At 40.6% G+C, this 20,500-nt stretch overlaps 1 protein-coding gene across 14 annotated transcripts in view; it reads left to right on the top strand.

Moving 5' to 3' along the window:
* The first annotated feature begins 200 nt into the window (after nt 1-200).
* Nucleotides 201-20,500, top strand: part of KCNC2 (potassium voltage-gated channel subfamily C member 2) — a 99,951-nt gene continuing 79,651 nt past the window's right edge. For 10 of the 14 annotated variants that reach the window (XM_030480115.1, XM_030480116.1, XM_030480109.1 and 7 more), the window contains exons 1-2: nt 201-741; nt 1,429-2,159. In XM_030480115.1, coding sequence (XP_030335975.1) covers nt 1,518-2,159 — 642 coding nt within the window. In that variant the 5' untranslated portion in view covers nt 201-741; nt 1,429-1,517. Of the gene's footprint in view, nt 742-951; nt 1,286-1,428; nt 2,160-20,500 lie in introns of those variants that run through there. The other 4 variants (XM_030480114.1, XM_030480104.1, XM_030480113.1 and 1 more) reach the window with 3 other exon arrangements.

The raw sequence follows: 20,500 nt of genomic DNA, 5'->3' as shown, positions 1-20,500 counted from the left end.
AGCAGGTGCTGCAGGCACCGACCAGCTGGGTGAAGAACCCTCTTCGAGGGGCTGAGCAGCTCCTCTCCGCAGTCATCTGTAGCTGGGCGCTGTTTTTTTCCCTGCGTGCCTCGGAAAACAGCTATTCTCAGCCCCGAACCCTTCCCGCGTGTTTTCCTTAAGTGAACCGAATTTCCATGTAGCGGAGCGGAGGTGGAGCTGCCTTTCCCGGAGAGATGTGGTATTTGTTTTTGCTGTCGCCTCCCTCCGCCCCTCGGGGCTGGGAGCGGGGGGCTAGAGGGGTACGGAGGGAGGGCTCCCCTGCCCCCGCCCCGGGGAGGAGCTTCAGCCCCAAATAAGGTGCCTTTGCACCTTTGGGCTCCTCTTCCCAAAGGGGCGCTGGGATTACGGCAGCACCGCTCCCGGAGGTGCCCCGGCCCGCCGTCCATGGCTCTGCTTTCGGCCGGCGATGCTCGCTCGCAGCCCTGATGGGGGAAGGCTGCGTCCCTCTCCTAAAATGAAGCGAGCGGCTTCTCCGGGCGGGCGGCGGGAGCCGCTGTTACGCCTTTCGGAGTTGAGCATGGAGGGAGGTGAAACAGCTACCTGAACGCGGAAAAAACCCAAACAAACAAAACAAAGCCCAACAACAAGTAGTTCTCGCCTGGCGGGGAGACAGGGAGAGCGGCCGGGAAGCGCGATCCGCCGCCAGCCACCACCGGAGCCCGACCGAGAAGAGGAGCCGCGTACTGTCCTCCGGCCAAGGTAGCGACGGGGCTGGCGAGGGGGGAAGTGGGGAATCGTGGAGAAGCCCCCGGCAGCGCGGCGCTGGCTCCGCCGACTCTTCCCCGCGATCCACGCTCATCTTCGTGATTTGCCTGAGAAAGTGGGGAGCCGAGCTCCGCGCAGGCAGCTTTTCCAAGGGTGTGCCGGCTGCTGGGCTTACTGGGGAGGGGGATGTGTTGGTATTTCTTCCCGTAAAGCAATCCCTCCCTCCAAAAATGGGGGGTGAGAGGGAAGAGGAACCTCTAATCTTTCTTTTTTTCCCCTTTGTTAGCCTGCTAGGATGATAAAAGATAGATGCCCCTTAAATAATTAACCGCACACTTTCTGTTCCATCAGCTCTGTTCTCGCAGCCCCGCGAGGGAGGAGGGGGTGGGGAGAAGCGGCGGTGCCATTCCGGCAGCCCGCTTTCAGAGAAAGCGAGGGCAGAGCCCGGAGCCTTGCCCGGGGCGGGCAGGCGGGAGAGAGAGCCCTCCGCGGGAGGAGAGTGCGGAGCTGCCCGGCGGCGGGCCGGGATCTCCCGGAGGTGCGGAGCGGCGGGGGATCGGGAGGATGGAGCGGGCTGGGGTAGGCGGTGACGGCGGGGAATAGCTTTCCTCCCCCCCCCCCCCATTCCCTCCTGGTGATGCTTGGGGGGCTTCTCCTCGATTTTTTCTGTTTGCGTTTAAGGCAGCAGCTCGTCCGCCGCGGACCTGCCTGCGACCCCATCCCCGCCGCCCGCCTCCCGCGCCCTCCCCAGTCATGTCCGACCCGGAGCGATGGGGAAGCTCGAGGACAACGAGAGGGTGATCCTCAACGTGGGGGGCACGCGGCACGAGACCTACCGCAGCACCCTGAAGACCCTGCCGGGGACCCGCCTGGCCCTGCTCGCCTGCGAGTCCCAGAGCGAGTCCCCGGGCGGCGACGACCCGCCGCCGCCGCCCTCCAACCCCAACCCGCCGCCGCCGCCGGCGGGCGGCTGCCCGGAGCCCGGCACCGGCTGCAGCCCCCGGGGCAGCGGCGGCGCCAGCGAGTTCTTCTTCGACCGGCACCCGGGGGTCTTCGCCTATGTGCTCAACTACTACCGTACCGGCAAGCTGCACTGCCCCGCCGACGTCTGCGGGCCGCTCTTCGAGGAGGAGCTGGCCTTCTGGGGCATCGACGAGACCGACGTGGAGCCCTGCTGCTGGATGACCTACCGCCAGCACCGCGACGCTGAGGAGGCCCTCGACATCTTCGAGGCACCCGACCTGCTGACGGGCGAGCCGCCCACCGACGGCGACGACGACGACCTGGCCGCCAAGAGGCTGGGCATCGAGGACGTGGGGGCCGCCGCAGAGGGCAAGGGCGGGCGCTGGCGGCGGCTGCAGCCCCGCGTCTGGGCGCTCTTCGAGGACCCGTACTCCTCACGGGCTGCCAGGGTAAGCGCTGCTGGACGGCGCTCCCGCCCGGGTGACTGGGGAGATCGAGGAGTGTCGGGGGCCCCGCATAGAGGCAGCCATGTAGAGTGTCAAGGGGAAGCTTGCCCCACATGGGGTGGGCATGTAGACGTGATGCTTTATTGGGCTGCTGCATGGGGTGGTGTCGGCCCCCGTGGGGCTGTGGTGCTTGTCCCCTCTGCATCTGCAGAATGACAGGCAGGGAAGGGGTCCCGCTGGGCTAGTGTCCCCTCATGGGGTGAGGTGGGAGCTGTGGCCCAAGGAGCTTGTGATGGAGCTGCACTCGCCCCCTTGGCCTGGGTGGGGGTGTGGAGGTGTGTGTGCTGGGGGACCTGTCTGTGTGTGGGTATGAGCAGCCCTAAAGTGCCCCTGTCCTTGCTGAGCACCTTTATGGAGGCGTGTTTGGGGCCAGGGGAGGCTGTTATCACTCCCCCAGCTGTCAGAGGTCTCGGGTTTGGGGTGAGGTGGTGACAGTGATGCGGGAGAGCGACCTCAGCCCTTCCCCAGCTTCGCTCTGTCTGTGCTGGGAGGTGATCGGAGTTCAACAAAGTAAGTGTGGCAGAGGGTCACCCTGGCTCTTCCTCCATTGATTTCTCAGGGTGACCCTGCCTGGCTATGTGACTGAGGGCATGCGTACACAGCAGTGAATGAGTGTACTAAGTTTCCGCTATATAGATAGGGATTTTAGATTTTGGTGCTGACTACTTTCTCCTTTGATGATTTAGATTTTAGTTCTGTCTCTTGGTTGCTGTGTCAGTGGCAATGGGAGTTTGCTTTCTAACCCTGGGCTTTAGAGCAAATGCTTGTAATTCCTTTGAGAGAAATACACATGGTGCCTCAGATTTAACAATTAGAAAAGCAACCACCAGCAAATCCTCCCTGCAATACAAGAATGAGAACTTGTAATTGGAAATGTTTGATTGTAAAATGGTAAGAAGCATTTTGCAGCATAATTGTCAGGATTCCCATGAAGCGTTCAGAGCTGAGCCTCACCCTGCAGAAAGTGCAGTTGTGGTGGGTGTCATCTCCTGGTCAGTGCTGCTGATTTCACTGGCAATCCCATAGATGTAACCATGTGCATTGTTAAGTGACTTCCTGAGTTGTGCTCTATACCCTGATGCAGTTTATATGAAAGTTAGTACCTCCTGTGAGCTTAGTGAAGTTAAAAAGAAAGTGAAAGTCCTCGTAGTTACTGCTGTCACTTGCTGAATGCCGGCGTTATTTATGTTTTTGAAGGTTGCCCTAGTGACAGCTGGCTCCAGCTGATACTTGAAATACATTTTTAATAAAGGATTGGTTGTGAAGAAAAACTACCAGAAGTCTCTAACTTTGCTCATCAACGACATTCCCTTGTTGCTTGCATCTTCGCTGTCTGAATCCTAAAGAAAATGTGGCTGTCAGTTACCTGACAAAACGGTATTGTGTGCGACGATTGCCCTGCAGGTTGTCTTTCACCTCCTGTTTTGTGACAGTGTCAAATCTGCAGCTTTTAGGATAAGAACTCTTTCCACTTAACTTTGCTGGAGAACTGAGGAGTATGGAGCAAATGTTAAGTGGAAGTTACTAGGAGAAAAAGGAAGGCAGGTATGCTGACTGCAGTTGCACCCTGGAGTTGTAGCTGTCACTTGGATTTTCAGTCCACTCTTTGACAGAACCTGTAGGTGCTTGCTTTCCAAATTTTCCATCTGTAGTAGACCATCCTGGACTGTCAGTGGCTTGGGTAAAGTTATTTTGAATTTGCAAAATGAATACTGTAATTAACACTATAATAGAAAACTGCTACACAGCAATATCCCTTAGAAGATAAAGTATTCACCTTTTTATAACTTAAAAACTGATTTTAAACATTATATTCTGATTTTAACCCCAGACAGCTAGACTAAGGCAGTGTCACAGCAGTAACAACAGGGTCTACACCAGTGTTTACATTTTCTTCAAGGCTGCTGCTTTGTACTTGGTGTTTCAGGTATGGAGACAACTTTGAAAATTACTGGCAAGTCTTAAAGCATTGAAGCAAATTTGTATTTAAGGACTAGCATGCACTTAGTAAGCACTCTTGAACACAGTAATTTAAGGTGGTAGTAACATTAGTTTGGAACTGAGACATTACTGTCAGTTCAACATTTTCCCGCACCTGAAACAGAGATGTTATTTTCTGAGTATTCTGGCAAATACACTTTTTTGTTTTGTGTCAGCTGAAATGATGACTAACTGTAAAAACATCTGAGTGAAATCCTGGCCTTACTGAAATCCAGACAGAACTCTGTGAGCATCAATCTTTGCCTCGTAGTGTTAGCTACTGACTCATACACCACTTAGGTTATAGTGAGGCTGCGTAGTGGTAAACTTTCTTAATAACTGTGGTAATTAATTTTTTAGCAATACTTCCTGATTTAACTTCAGCAATGTCTTTTCTGGGAAGTGTGGTGATGATAAAAATGGGATATTTTCTATTAATGAAATGGTACTTAATATTTGTGAGTTTTCTTTATCCTAAACTGTGATCTCTAAAAATAGAATTTTATAGAAATTCAAATATAAGTTGCCATGGTAACCTATTCGGGGATAGTGCATGCACAAGATTATTCTAGCAAGACCATCCAGTGATGTTATATAAATAGTGGAAGTAGTTTGTTGACAGGAAGGTTTACTTTATTTAAGATTCTAAAAAAATAATAATAATTCAGCTTTAAGTGTATGCAGTTTGATATTTAGATAGTGACATCTGCTAAATGTGGGGTTTGTAAATATAAAATGTAGTTCACATACCTATGATTGCTTTGAAACCTGCAACACTTTTCTTTGTTCCTCAAGTTCAGGAGTTACATCTGAATATTATTTCTGTTTTCATTTTATCGTTTTTGGATTTCATAGCCTGTGAAATGAAATTAAAGAGTACAGCAGTACTCCTCTCACTCCAGCCTTAATAGAGCAATCATTCACAAACTGCTATGTGACAGAATGCTATTAGGTAGCTATGGAAAGCTACCGGCATGAGATACTGCCATAGGAGGAGAAGCGTTGGTCAAACAAATCTTTCTGTGTGTTGGCTTAAGCATCTCCGAAACAGACACCTACCTGGTTGTTATCATAATCAAACATGTAGTGTGAACTTTGCTAGTTAATACCTGTAAATGATATACGATGGCTCATAAGTGCAAAGTACTTATTATGCTTTAGTAATTACAAAAATACATCTAAATAGTTTGTAAGAAAGTACAAGAGGCACATTAAGCACTGAGTTTAAAAGTGTCTACAGATGCCCAGCAGGACCTAGAATGTCAGCGCTAGTCTCGGATATCATATCTCAAATTAATTAAGCTTTTAAGGCCTTTTACTTTTGAATAATAGTTGAAACATGATGCTGTTCAAAGAAGTAATTAGTATTTGTCATTGATTTTTTTCCTAAGGATTATGGATTACTCATGTACATAGCACAGCAACTCGAAAATGGCCCTGGGATTCACAAAATTTGTAGCTATATATCCTTCACTTTCTGAGAAGGCTCGAAATCTGTCTGTGGGTAAGGGGACATCACCTGCGAAGTCGGGTAGCTCAGCAGTGTAGGAGTCAATGTGGCCCAGGGCACTCGAGTGGTGCTGCCTGCGACACCCTAGATGCTTTCAGCAGCTGGAGGCAAGTTACACAACCCTTTTGCTTCATGGTCTTTATCTATAGGAAGATCATAATTACTTGGTTTATAAAGGAAGGATAAAAACTAATTAGCAACTATTTGTAAAATTTGCTGTAAGAAAATATTCGCTGAAGTGCGAATAAACCCACAAAAGTCTTGCAGTCTAGGCATCAAAATACACATTGCAAGTGTTGTTTAAAGTTCTGGTCTTATGCTGTGTCTTGAGGAACTGGACCTTAGCAGTGAGCGGTATTTAGCTGGATGGAGATACAAAGTTCCCATCCACTGCTTTGTGTGAAGTTACATTGTCAGAGACTCCTTCCAGTGCCCTGTAACATGTACACCAGCTTTGAATTTGGTGGGGTTGGTTGTAGGAAGAATCAACTGAAACAAGTGTGATAAGAGAGAGAGAAAATATGATTTTATAGATCCCCTTGAAAGGCCAAAGCTACAGAAATCATATTGGAAAGAATTGTTACCAAAGATAACTTATGCCTTTATTTCATGGTTAGCTTAAGTTCTCTGTAGGTACCTAGTTACCTGTCATGTACTATGGTGAATGACCGCAGTGGGTTGTATTTTTAGGGCTTTGGCTTTTCATGGTGCAATGCTGTTTTCATTTTTGGTAGAAGCAATGCTGCTGGGATGGTCTGAAATATCGTGAATAGAGTGGTGAAGATATGTTCATCTCAGAATACATGTTTGTAGATTAGTAGTGAATAGCAAAGTTTGTTTGCTTTATTAACAAGTAGAAAGGACCTTTAATTTATAAGTGGAAATCTTTATGTCTTTTTTTCAACAAGGAAAGGAAGTATACTTTAGATTTTACCATTTAATAATTTTTGAGTTATGCAGACATCTTCTGTCTGAAATCATAAAAAGAAAATAGTAAAGGTTGATAAAGAAGCTGCCAAGAGGGTATTCCATTTGCCATGTTGGGAATCAAAGTGCTGATTTTATATTTGAGAGGGAAAAGAGTCCGTTAGATTTAACTGGTGAAAACCAGTCATTTTGCTTGAAACATTTAGCTTATGGAAGCTGTCATTTTTGACTAAATAGCTAGATTTGTTCCTAATGACGAAAATCGTAATGCATCACTGTGACAGATATTCATAAACTCTGTAGCTTTATGCGTACAGGGGCTGACTAATTTGCACTGTAAGTAATTTTTATTAATTTACTTTGGTATGCTGGCTTTTAGAAATCTTAATTGAAAATTGTAGCTTGACATGACATACTGAGCATAAACTAGCTTGATCTACCTTAAATGTAGATGATCTCTGATGGTACTGACATATTGGTGAGGTAAAATCAGCAAGATTTCTGCCTCCTAAACTTCTGCCTTTTCCTCTACAGCTGTGATGCCTGATGCTGCTACTGTTTCCATGGAAACAAGCCAGCTCTTGGCTTCCTCTTCCCGTGGAAAACAGCCTTCTCACTGTCACTTAGTCATCTGGGAAAAACATTTTGTCATGGTTCTGACATAAACGCCACAGAGATGATCTGTACTATCATTTCACAAATAGATGCTGTTGCATATGTGCACATGCATACGGCCAGGTTCATCTTCTACCAACTCTAAAATGATTTTGGTTACATGGACTTTGGCTGAATTTGCTTTGGTATAACTAGAAGTGGAAATTGGCTTAACATACGCATGCCAAGATAGTAACAGTGTGAGAAGTATTTTTCCATTGAGGAATCTGGCAGACCTCATACATTTCCATTTTGTAGTTAATGCGCAATGTGCTATCTGTCATGTTTGTTTAGAGTGGTAAAATTCTTAAATGGCTTACTTTGGGATGGGAACTTGTCTTCAAAATGATTATGATGGTAGTGGGAGGAATAGCTCACAACTTCTGGTGAATATTGTACAGGTTTCAATGCTACCGGCAGATGAGGTGTCACATTATGCCATTGTCAGTCAGGATATGAAAAAAGTGATGTAAGAAAGCTGATATCTTTGAGGTCTCTATATTCGTAAAGTTCCTGGGATTCAGTTCAAGGTAAATGTATCAATCAATACCCTGTGAAGGAGTCAGTATTGTTGCTTGTTTTGATGAATTTGTGTTGAATCATAATCAAAGAAGTTCAGAACACAGACTAATCCCAAATCCTTGATTAGTTTTCTTTGCTGTAGCAACTTTAAGATAATTTAAGGGGAGTTAGTGTAAAACTCACTTGTCCTTTTCTCCTTCAGTGGTCACTGGCAGAAAGTGACTGTTGTCTCCCTATGAAGTTATCTTGCAAGTGGGATAGAAGGATCAGAGAAGAGGAAAGGCATCCCTGTATAAGTTTTTAATATTTTAATAATCTCTTATGAAGTGCTGTCCAGTTGTTTTAAGATGGAAGAGGCAAGTTCTCATTACCAAGTGCTGTTTCAGTGCTCTTCATTTCTCCAGAGACTGCTTCTGCTTGTCCTGCGCTTCAGACTCTTGGCTCATCTTGGGGAAACAGTTTCCTTCAGCCACAAGTGGAGAGAAAGGGTTTACGCTCTTATATTTGATGGGGATAATATGTTTCTTTTTAATTCTCTTTACTAAATTCTTCTTTAAGACCTCATTTCTGGCAATGTGATTTGCATAGACTTACTGATTTAGTGTAGAAACTTGTGAGGAGTTCTGCATTTTTACTTATTTATTTACTGTGACTAAAGTAGGTAGCAAATAAAATATAGATAGGGTAATATTTGGAATATCAAACTACCAGTTATCATTCTGATTACTATATTTCTTACAGTGATACAGTTCCTTCACACATGCTCATCTTTAACAATCACACACCCTTCCCAGTATGAATTACTAATTGCATAGGAATAAAAATTTGATTTTAAAGCATTAAACAATGCTGTGCAAGAATTTTAGGAGGAGAGCAAATAGGGAAGCTGTGTTCACTCCTTCATGTGTGTTTTGCTATTTCCAAAGAGCCTTTCTCTTGGTGCGAGGGCTGAAACTTGAGGATATTTCACACAGAAATAAAGCGGTGAACACAATATACAGCTGTGGAAATATGTGTGGATATACTAATATAACCTTGGCATTGGCAATATTTATCAACATGATAAAACGGATTCAAGCTGTAGCAGTGACCTGGTACATTTTCTTCGCTATCCTGACATAACACATGGTTTAACTAAATGGTAGTTTTGTCAGGGAGGCTGTAGAAATAGCTGTAGAGAATGAACATGACGTCACACTTTATTATTTTTTTTTTAGTTCTACAGATGTGTTTAATCAACATCTTTGTTGGTACTTTATGATGACTAAAGCACTTTTGAAGGAAAAACTCCACTTCCATCTGTTAATCAGTAGTGTTAAAAATAGGATGCCATCTAATCACATGAAATACAATTTCTTGTGATTTGTGATTTGCTTTACAAAATTTTTGACTGAAGTGGTGACTTGAAGCTTAAAAACCAAATTATCCAATTACATATTATAACCAAGTGTTGTTTTTTCAACCCCCTGCCTTTAAGTGGAAAATTCTGAGATGTTGCTGTGGTTTTGGTCTTTTTACCAGTAGGTTAACTATGATGGTGGTCTAATCAGTCCTTTCTTATTACAGGCAGCCTTTTGTCATTTTTTAGTGTTTCTAGGTGAACCTTAGATATCAGGTCTTTGGTATGCTCATGCATAATGCTGTAAACAGAGAATGGCCTCTTATGTCAGTGCTGAATAATGTGGTAAAGTTCATTAATATGCATTAAATATACAGCACAGTATCATCTAGTCTTATTTCTGAAGTATAGTTTCTTAAGTGTTTTCTTTTTTATCTAGCATGCAAAATGACACTTTTTTTTTTACTGTGCCTACTCTTTGAAAAAGGGGAAGTATCCTTTGAAGTTTGTGGGTTTGGTTTTGGTAATTTGTGGAGTAATAGCTGTATAGCAGTAATCTTCTTTTTAACTGTCTAATCCTTATCCTGAGAGAAATAATTCTTCTTTAGGAATGGCTCCCACCACACTGAAATGCTTGCTTGGATAAAAGCACAGGGCTACTCTAATAATAGGGATCTGATAGTAGGTGGGATTTTAGAAATCAAATTCTGAAACTCAATTAACAGCTGAGAAAATTCTTTCTCAGTTAGTTGCATCAGAGAAGATAAAGTTCAGTAGAGTGAAAAAGAGGGCTGCAGAACAGTGCTGTGGAATTATGTGTGCACGTTCTTGCAATGATGAGGAGCACAGGCTGAGTTCCTAACTATTTTGAAAGGGGTCTGCGTTGGTGCCTGCTGCAGCATGGAGTGAGCATGTTTAACCATCCCCAGTGGCATCCTGCTGGTGGGTGCTCTTCAGTATAGGGAAGAATAATGTCTTCTAATCATATTTCTTTCAGCCTACTTAATTTCTCAGATCATAGATGTTCACAAAATATATTAGGCTTTTATATACTGTCTACTATAAGATTAAGGGTAATCAAATATGTATTCATTAGTATTTTATATAAAGCCTGTGCAATAACGGAATTTTAAAGTTTTTTTCCTTGAAGTAGTGGTAAAAATTATTACAAAACAAGGTAAAGAATGTTTTTAAAGTATATGAATGTGTGGGCACAAACTTGCTTTAGTTCTTAGACAATACCAAAGGAGAAGTCCTCGTTAATCCTTATTTTTACATAGGTATTCAAAAATTCTTTGTATTTTTTGAGCGAGCTATTTTATATTCTACATTGGCACTTGGTAGTCCTTTACCAATATGAATGGCAACTATTTATAATGAGTGGTTTGAGGACTATCTTAATTTTCACATGATAATGATTGTTAGGAGCTAAAAAAGTTAACTTAGAATGGTATTTCTTTTTATTTTATTTTTTTTTTTTTTTTAATATTATCCCAAGTCTTCATTTCTTCACCAGAACAGGTAAAGAAACACTGGAACAGGATTCCAAGAGAGGTGGTCAATGCCCCAAGCCTGTCAGTGTTCAAGAGGCATTTGGACAGTGTCCTTAATAAAATGCTTTAACTGTTGCACAGCCTGAAGTGGCCAGGCAGTTGGACTACATGATCATTGTGGGTCCCTTCCAACTGCAATAATCTATTCTATTCTAAATAAATATGTTCCGGTGTTCCAACCTTCTTTTCCCTGACAATGGAAAATGAAGTCCTTTTGCTTAATAATTATGATGTTTCATATTTTCATGGTTTAAAAAATAAAGTGTATATAGTAAATGGCATATAATAAATGACATCAACAACTTTTTTTTGGGTAGAAATCAAGGGGGGTAACATTTTGGTGCAGTAATGAGCATCAGCTCTGCTGTATAACTCACTATCTGTTCATTATCTTATAATACTTTATGTTAAACAAATTGATTTAAACACCTTAGGCATCTGCATTCCTTGACCAGTACATTTTATTACTGGCTATGTTTGAGAGTATTCGAATATAGTTTTGAATTTAAGGATTGAAACTTCTGACAGCAGGCCAGAGTTATTTTTCTGCTTGCTCAAGTGCTGTACCTGTGCATCTTGGAGAAGGAAATGGTTGTATTTGTCATTTGTCTCTGAACAGACATGTGAAGCTGATGTTGCAGTGACCTGTGAATGCTCAACAGAATTGGTCTGATGCATTGCAGCTACAGGGCCTCCTTGGTTAGAGGAGTGTTTTAAGTTGGTGCCTTTAAGTTTTAAGTTGGTGCCTTGATAGCAGAACAAATGAACTGGGGGAATGAAAAAGGAGAAATTATTTAATAAAAAAGAAAATTAAATCTTGGTGAAAAATCAGCCATTATGGACTGAAGCAAAGAATGTATTTTCATTATTTTGGTTTATCACAATATAGCCAGCCAAACCTTAAAATTGTCAAAGGCATTTTGTGTTGCATGTGTGGTTTGTTTTGGGTTTTTTTTGAGTGATGTTCACTGTTTTAAGGATGGAAGATGTTGGTTTTCTTTAAACTGCAAGTTTATTTACTTCTTGCTACAATTACCACTTTCTTAAAGTGAGAAGGGTGTTTCGATCTTTTCAGAGTGACTCCTCTAATGACTAGGTTTATCACATTTTGTAAACAGCTACTATAGGTAGGTACTGTCTTGCAGTTAGTCTCCACCTCAGTCCAGGAGCTGTGTCAGGTGCGAGTGTCTCCCAAAACTACCTCTGGAGGCAACCAGAGTTGTTTCTTAGTTGTCTGTTTCCTCACTAGATAACAGATATCTAATTTATCTAATTAGCCCCACCACATTGCATTCAGAATCTTGCACTCTCACTGAGCCAGTGGCTGGCTATTCCAGCACTTCTGAATCAATGACTTTTGCAATGAATAAAATTAACCATTCTATGGTGCTTTAAAGTACAATGATGGCTATAGATACCCCTCTACTTTTAGTACTACCTTAAGTAGCCATGTTAGCAGCTTTTCTTTGCAAGCATGATGGCATGCATCACTTATTGATATGAAAACCTAGCAAAAATTCAGTGAGTTTTGTATTTTCAACAATTTAAAGACATTTAAATTCAGTATTTGGTAGCAGAAATGTACCCATTAGTCTCTGAAGTGCAGATGTAGTTCACATTGAGCTTGTATTTCATTAGAGCAACCTCCCTTGCACTGCAATCCTGACATATTCATGAGATGAAGGCAATCGTCTTTGAAATAATGCCTGCTTTTGTTCAAATATCAATAGCTAACTTTCTAAAATAGTGTGAGGAAAATTATGAAACTCCTGTCTTGTGCTGCTGCTGTTTGTGTACTCCTGGAAAATATAGATCAGGAGGTGTATATTAGTAATTATAATGAACAAACTTTGCAAATCTTATTTTGTTTGTTTACTGGCAGTGCAATTTTGAAATAACAAGGTAATTGTTACAGTTTTCTAATGATACTGTCAGTAAAATACTGCCTCCAGAAACCTTAGCCTTGTCTCTGGGTGGGAGAGTGTTGGTAATAGTCGAGGCTAAAGGAAAATGCATGACCTAAATTTTTCATTGCAATTCTACTGTTCAGACAAGTACAGTGTAACAACTGTGTGCACTGCAGAAACAGGGAAGAAATGAGAGTATGAAACAAGGGAGGAGAACATTTGTGGTCCTAGTGCTTCCAAACTTCAGGTGGGAGTTTTCATCCATATGTATAAATATGGATGAAAACATTTTTGTGTGTGTGTGTTATATATGTATGTATGTGCACACACACACACACACATTTCTGAACAAATGCATGGATTGGTGTTCTTACCCTGTAATTATGATAGTCAAGAAGATTTTTGTTTTCTTCTTTTTCTTTTTTTTCCCCTTCCATTTGTCCTTCAGGGTTTTAATGAACAAGGCTGCATCCCTGACCTCATGTCTTAATTCAGTGTTCTTAGATTTTCTTGTCTGATTCAGCACCCAGCTGTAAGTTCAAGTAGAGTTTTGTGGACTGTCTGAATATCTTGCTTTACTAGGCTTTCATCTATCTTGCTGGATATGCATATATGTTACTATATTGATTTACAGTATTTTGTAATCTGCAAAGGGACTTTTTACAAGGGCATGTAGTGACAGGACAAGGGGGAATGGCTTTAAACTGAAAGAGGGTAGATTTAGATTAGATATTAGGAAGAAATTCTTCACTATGAGGTTGATGAGGCACTGGGACAAGTTGCCCAGAGAAGTTGTGGATCCTCCATCCTTGTCAGTGTTCAAGGCCAGGGTGGACGAGATTTTGAGCAACCTGGTCTAGTGGAAGGTGTCCCTGCCCATGGCAGAGGGGGTTGGAACTAGGTGAGCTTTAAGGTCCCTTCCAACCCAAACCATTCCACAATTTTGTTAATTATGTTTGATGACAGAAGTAGTATTCCATTCTTTATAAATTTTACTTCACTAAAAATTGGAAAAACCCAAAACCATTATGTAACTAAATAAATCTTGCTTTCTGTGAATGTATATCTTATGGGCGACTCTCAGAGCCAATTAAACTTTTTCCTGCATTTGGCATATTATAAAGTCTCCTTTGAGTGCAGATCTGTTGCTGTGAGAAGGTTCTAAACTCACTACATTTTTTTTCCTCAATGAAGGTTTTGGATTTCTCCCTATCTAAACAAGCCCCTTATTTTCATAGTCCTGTAGAGATTTAATTGTTTTCAAAAATCTTTGTCCTTTGGTCTAACCTTGTTATAAATGGCCAGCTGATTCAGAGCTCTTAGGCAAGGGATCAGGAAGTCTTTTCTTTAAAAAACAAACAAAGAAGCCAACCCAATGAACTGAAACTCGTTCAGATAAACAAGGTAAAGTTGCTTTTCCTTGGAAATCCTGACAACTCAGGACATCTTTTCCCAAGAAAGCACTTGCATTTGCGCGTGTTACATCAGGAAGCATAACTGCTGAAGTAATTGGAGCTCAGGAAGAGCATAGAAGAGCAAGCAGAGGTTGAAGGACTGTCATGACTGAGCGGGGGTTTGGCTGATATAAGGAAATCCTTTCACTCTTGCGAGTTCTATATTATGGAATGCATTGTTGTTTAAAAATGCTTAATTATTCCAAAGCAAACTTAATTATTCCAAAGCAAACTATTCTGTGGTGTCCATTTTACTGAAAGCACCTACAAAATGTGAACAAGGATACTGTTCTTTCTGCGGCTTTATTTCAAACATAATACATAGTACATAATAAAACTAATACAACTAATTATATAGCTTTTATATTACATTTAAAAAATATAAATATATAACTATATTGCTTTTATAATGTTGCACAGAATGGCTGAAAAACCTTGAAATAGGTAAAATTATTCTGGTAAGTTATCTAGAATTGTGTTAGAACCCTACTAATTGTATATTGTAAAAACCTATAAATTCTTTATATTATTTTATAAGACATTTTAAGAAAATCATGTCTCCCAGGCATGCAGCTTTCCCTTCTTCAGCTGTCTGTAGGGGGATATCATTTTCATCTGGTTGTTTCAATCTTTGAAGTGTTGCAACCTGATTTATTATTCATTTATATATATATTTTTAGTTATTTTTGTAGGAGGGAGAGAGGATCAGTTCATGTCAGGTTCATATGTCTCTTTTTGGGATGAATACAGAATAAAGAGAAGCACAAAACCATGAAATCCATATTTAGGTAGAAGATGGAAAAAAATTGTAGTACTGTGAAAGCTGTGAATGGTGTAGGGATTATGTTATGATGAACTCATTTGGTCAGGCTGGGAGAGACTGAAGGTGAAGAGGGCTCAGTGACTAAAGTGCTAGTAGGGAATTCTGGAGATCCAGGTTTATGTCTTTGTTAGGCTGTAACATCATCTGTAGTTCACCACACCACTGTGGTTCATCCTGTCTGCAAACTGGGAAAATATGAATATTCTCTTAGCTTAGAAAATTAAAAAGTAACTTAAAAAAAATATTCAGTGCTCAAATAATGCACTGAAATGAAAAAAGGGGAAATGTATTTTAATTGGTGTCTGTCAAACATAGCGCGAAGGAGAGCTTTGGTACTTTTTAAAGGAGATTGGTTATTGTTTGCTGGTTTCTGTGCCTGAAGATTTAAGCATACATACTAATTCCATTATTTTTATTTTTATTTTTTCCCTCCTTTATTTTTCCCTTTTTTATTTTTTTTTTCTTTTCCTTTTTTTTTTTTTTCCCTTTTCATTCAGCGGATCTATGGTGGGAGTAAGCTGGGACTGTGTACTAATTTGGATATATACAGTAATGAGTGTGAGAGGAAATCCTCATAATATATTGAAAATTTTGTTTGCAGAGCAGAGTTGGAAGAGTGTATTCAGAGAAGGAGGCATATATCCCGCACCTGAACAGTATGGAAAGAAGAAACTTTGAATTCAGTAAGAAAACATTGTCCATTTTGTGAACTGACTGAGGCAGGGTCTACACAGGAGAAGACTCTTCAGTCCTGTTAGTGCAAATTGCTTTGCAAAGATATCTAATTAAGGTGGGGTTTGGCAGAGATATAGTTTGTCAAAGTTTTTCCTCCAGAACTTACCATTACGTAAGTTCTGAAAATAAAAGGTTTCCAGAATTTAATACACCTGGAAACAATGGAATTCTCCATCTTTCTCACAGGTTGCTGAATGTTTTCAAAGACATTTGGCATTGTGCCTGTGAAGTTAAATTCTGGCACAAAAGAGTAGAGAGTCTTAAAATAAGAAATATTGATCTGTCTTTACAGTTGGCTCTGCTACCAATTCAGTCTGCAGTATATTAGAAAGACTTAAATATTTTCAGTGATCTCAAGTGGATTCTTGGTTGCGTTCTGTAGCTGCTTTTGAAGTGTCAATTGATGGTGAGTCTTAGCCACAAGATACGGAGGGAGTGGTTGATCATGCTGGCTGTACTTCCAGGGGATGCATTTTGTCAGACTTTAAAAAGATAAAAGAAAAAAAGGGCAAGATCCCAAAGAAATGCTCAGTGTGAACAATACTTACAGTAGCGCTTAAATGTGTATTTCAGGAGCATTTGCATTGGTTAGTGAAAGCTAGTTGCTATTCTTTGCTGCTTTTTAATGTGTTACTTAGTTGTGCTCAGCTACATAGGTGATTAGTATTGGCTAGGCACACAGCAATGCTGTAATTGAGTTACTGTAAATTTTGGTAAGAGATTTTTCCAAAGGAATAGGTAATACTTGTTACTTAATTCTGAAATAACACACGTTTTTGTGTCCTGCTTCTCATGTACAAGAACTCTAGCTGTGAGTTCCTCTCTCTGTAGAAACGACTGAATTCTTTCTCTATGTAGGTGAGTGCATTTTCATGAGTAAGATGTTTAACAGTTTGTTGCGAAACAAAATCAAATGTTTTGCTAACTTAATCAGAAACCTGAATTGTTCTGTATGGTGGAAGCCATGGAAAACAAGAGTATTGTCATCAAAATAGCTGAAGTGTTTTGAAGATCTGCCTTTACAGATCCCTTGGAGGCGCCAGCCATGTTAGTTTGATTATTTTTTCTCCCTCTCACCCTCCCCAAACCTCCTTTCCCAGTTCAGCATTACATTACTTTTACATATCAGGGAAGCTATACCGGATTATTACAGGAAATTCATTGATAGCTAAACTACTGTGTTTCTCTGCTGGGGAAAAAAACATCTAGCTATATCTGGCCAAGATTTGAGGATGTGCTTGAAGCATGTGATGATATTGGCTGAATTAACTCCGGAAGACAGAAGTTGAAAGGTATTAAGTCTGCTGTGATCATGGACAGGCGAGCAATTTCTTCATTCAGTTAATTGTTTTGGAACAAGATGCAGGATAAACAAGTGAGCTCAGTTTCTTTTTCTGCCTGAAATGATCATTGCCAATAGTCTTGACCAGAGAAGGCTGCATTTTGGGGATTTCTTTCGAGGCCTTTGAGGTTTGAAAAATTCTTTTCTGGTTTGATGTTAATAGCTGCATAGGACAGGGCTGGATTTCAGTGGGATTCCTTACACAGAGTAATGTCTGATCTTGAAACAATATACACAATTTTATTTAAGAATCGAATAAATATTTCCAATCAATAAGCCGTATTTAGCAAGAGAAGATGTATAGAATTACAGATTTATAAGTCTGCCACATATGCTTTCTCTTCTGCACATGCACCATGCTGATGTTGTGCATGGTTCTGTATTTGGCAAAGCTGGTTCTGAACCAGGAGTTAAGGTTCAGGAAATTAAGGATTGGCTCTGAAATGTAGATTGTGTTGGTTATAGTCACTTCTGGATTTATTTTATTCTTCTGCTTATGGAAGAAAAAATACATGTTAACAGTTTATAGGGTGAGATATTTGCATTTATCAGGGTTCTTGGGAATTCTTCAGATTAGAATAAAGTATTGGTGGAGGCAGGAGAAAAGAGGAGGACAGGGTGAAGCCTCAATATGTACAGAGCTACATAATTGTTTTAGGCATAATTGTACACTTGCTTTTTTAGTTTTGAAAAGCAATATATAAAATCTTTCAGTTTACCATGAATCTCTCTGAAGCTGTATCCAAATGGCAAGGATTCAGTGTGCCTCTGAGCTTCAGAATGTGATCCTCTATATGCACTTGCTTTTTGTTTTTCTAGACTCAGTAGCTCACAATTTTGACACCGTGTTCATGCATACCCTCTCTATCAATTGTGGTACTTGTTCTGCAGTGTTTTTAGCTTTTTAGATGGGAAATTTTCAAGTTAAATGCCTGGAAATAGGTAACATATATGGCATTGAGGTGTAACTCTGTTAGACAAAGCACTTTGAGTTAAGTATGTACCCATATGTACCAATATTATGAATAATACAGCCATTTTCAAGAAAACTGAACACTGGGGTGTTTTTTTCAATTCATAGGAAAGCAAAAATTAGGTAACGTTAAAGAGAGGAGGCTAATAAGATAAATGTTTAATATTTAAAATTCAGGAATAACACTATGTAGCATACAGCTTCTTTGGGTTTTTTTTCCTCCTTTTTTTTTTTTCCCTTTTTTTTTTTCCTTTTATTTCTAGCTCATTAGTTTTTACAAAATAGCCCTGAATCAAATTATCCTAAAAGGTTTATACTATGCATTCTGAATGACATACTCAAATCAAGGCTTTATCTCTATCACAAAACCTTTTTGTTTAGGGCTGTTGTTGGAAGAACACTGGTATTGAAGGACAATGATTCAACTTTTTTTATGATATTAATCCACAGCATAAACAGTTCACTCTGAAATTCCCCTTGAAAATAATGTAGGACTTCTATAGCCAAGCAAAAGATTTCCAGTTCTAGATTACTTACAAGCACAAGTTCTTTAACCAGTATCAGAATTATAGAGAGGCATGTTAAGTGAATGATGAAACAAACCACCTCTTCTTCATTGCTGTGAGCATAAAAATACATGATAAGTCATAAACACTACATATCATGAAAACATTTTTATTGCCATTATATGTTTGCCACAAAAAAAAAAAAAAAAATCTATAAAAAAAGAACTCTACTGCAAATCTTCAGATAGCTTTTAAGACACTAAAAGACAGGAATTCATATTAGCTCAAGCTTAGGACTCCAGAGGCCATCATATTCCTGTATTCCAGACAACAGCAAGGAGAAAATTAGACAAAAAAAAAGGTGCGGGGAGAGAGAGGAATTGAACAGTTTCTTCTTGACATTACCTTTCACCAAAGAAAAGAGTGACATAAGATCAAAGGAGGAATATGGGCTTTATACAATTTCTGCTTGAAAAGTTCTCCAATGTTGTGATATATAATTTTTCGGCTAGGTAGCAGGAGCTGCAGTTCAGAGCACCTGAAATTAGGAATCCAAGTTCCCCATCTTCTTAATACTTATAGGACTAGATGATTAAAAATAGCTGACATGCATACATTTGGACAGAGCGAGTGCCCTTTTGAGTGTTTTAAACATAAATTTGCTATATGTGTGACTGAAATAGGCATTTGTGCTCTCTAATTCATTGTGCTATATTTGTTTTCACATAAGCTGGACTACTGAGAAATAAGCAATGTGAAAAGAGTGAATCATATTTGTGGCCTAAATGCAGAATTGACACCAATTTAACTAAATTGTTTGCTGAAGATGATTTACCTAAATCAGTGTAACAAGCTTGTATGACCATGGTTCAATCAAGTTAAGAGTACCCAGTACTCATTTAGCTTAATTTGGCTTCCAAACCAGTTTTCACACATTTCCCACAGAATGCACCAGAGGCTAGCTCTGATGTAAAAAAGTCAATTTGCAAAACCAGTTTAGCTAAATAGGTGCAATTTCTGTATGATTTCTGTATAGGCCACTTGTGGTGTTAAGGTGTTTAGACACTCCTGAGATACACTAGGAAACCACTGTTATATGCCTAGAGCTATCAGTTTTGCTTCTGAATGCTTGATATATCTGATGTACGCTTGCTTTCAGTATACAAGGCTTTTCTTGAAATTAAAATATTTTGAGTGAAATCAGATTAAACCAAGACTCACCTACTCAGCTACTTGCTTCTGAGCCACTCACTGCCTGTGTTTAGTACTTTTCTGCTCCTACTCCTTGCCTTGGTCTCTTTCAGATGTAAATTCCATATAAGCACAGACTGTCATTTCCATATGTATACACATATTTGACTTGTGCACATTTTGGTTTGTGTGGCGGGAGCCCTGGCATCGGTTAGGGGCTTCCCTAGTTGTTACTGCAGTGGAGAGAGTAATGAGTTCCCAATGCAATTTGCTGTCAAGTTTGTGACCTCATCAAAGTCAAGTGTAGTTTTACAGAGCTTGAATGTATTTTTTAGGAAGTCAGTAAAATCATCTTAATTCCATTCTAGCATGTCTTGTTAATATTAATGGAGGAGAACTGTGACAGCTGCCAGCATAGCTTACTGCAATTTATAATATCGTGTAACTACCAAGTGATGTTTTCTTCATTCTTTACACATGTGCTGAATTTCCTCTTTGTTTGCCACGTCCCTCAAACACACAACAGAGCTATTGTATACTCTTGAGACATGCTGTGGCTGCATGAACCCTGGTGAGGCAGACCTCTAATGTTACTCTAATGTTACTTCAACATTAGTGATTTCTATTTGCCCCAGCATACCTCAGCTTCTACTCTTCCAAGCCGGGGAGCAGAGGCTGGGATGGCCGTGCCACATGAGAGGATTGATGTGAGATGGAGATGTGTTGAGAATCATACAATCATAGAATGGTTTGGGTTGGAAGGGACCTTAAAGATCTTCTAGTTCAAACTTCCCTGCCAGGGGCAGGGACACCTTCCCATAGATCAAGTTGCTCAATGCCCCGTCCAACCTGGCCTTGAAGACTTCCA

This window comes from Strigops habroptila, chromosome 3 (assembly GCF_004027225.2).
Source record: "Strigops habroptila isolate Jane chromosome 3, bStrHab1.2.pri, whole genome shotgun sequence".
Classification (NCBI taxonomy): Eukaryota; Metazoa; Chordata; class Aves; order Psittaciformes; family Psittacidae; genus Strigops; species Strigops habroptila.
Note: the sequence above shows the minus strand (reverse complement) of the source record. Positions and strands in the feature narration are given on the sequence as shown.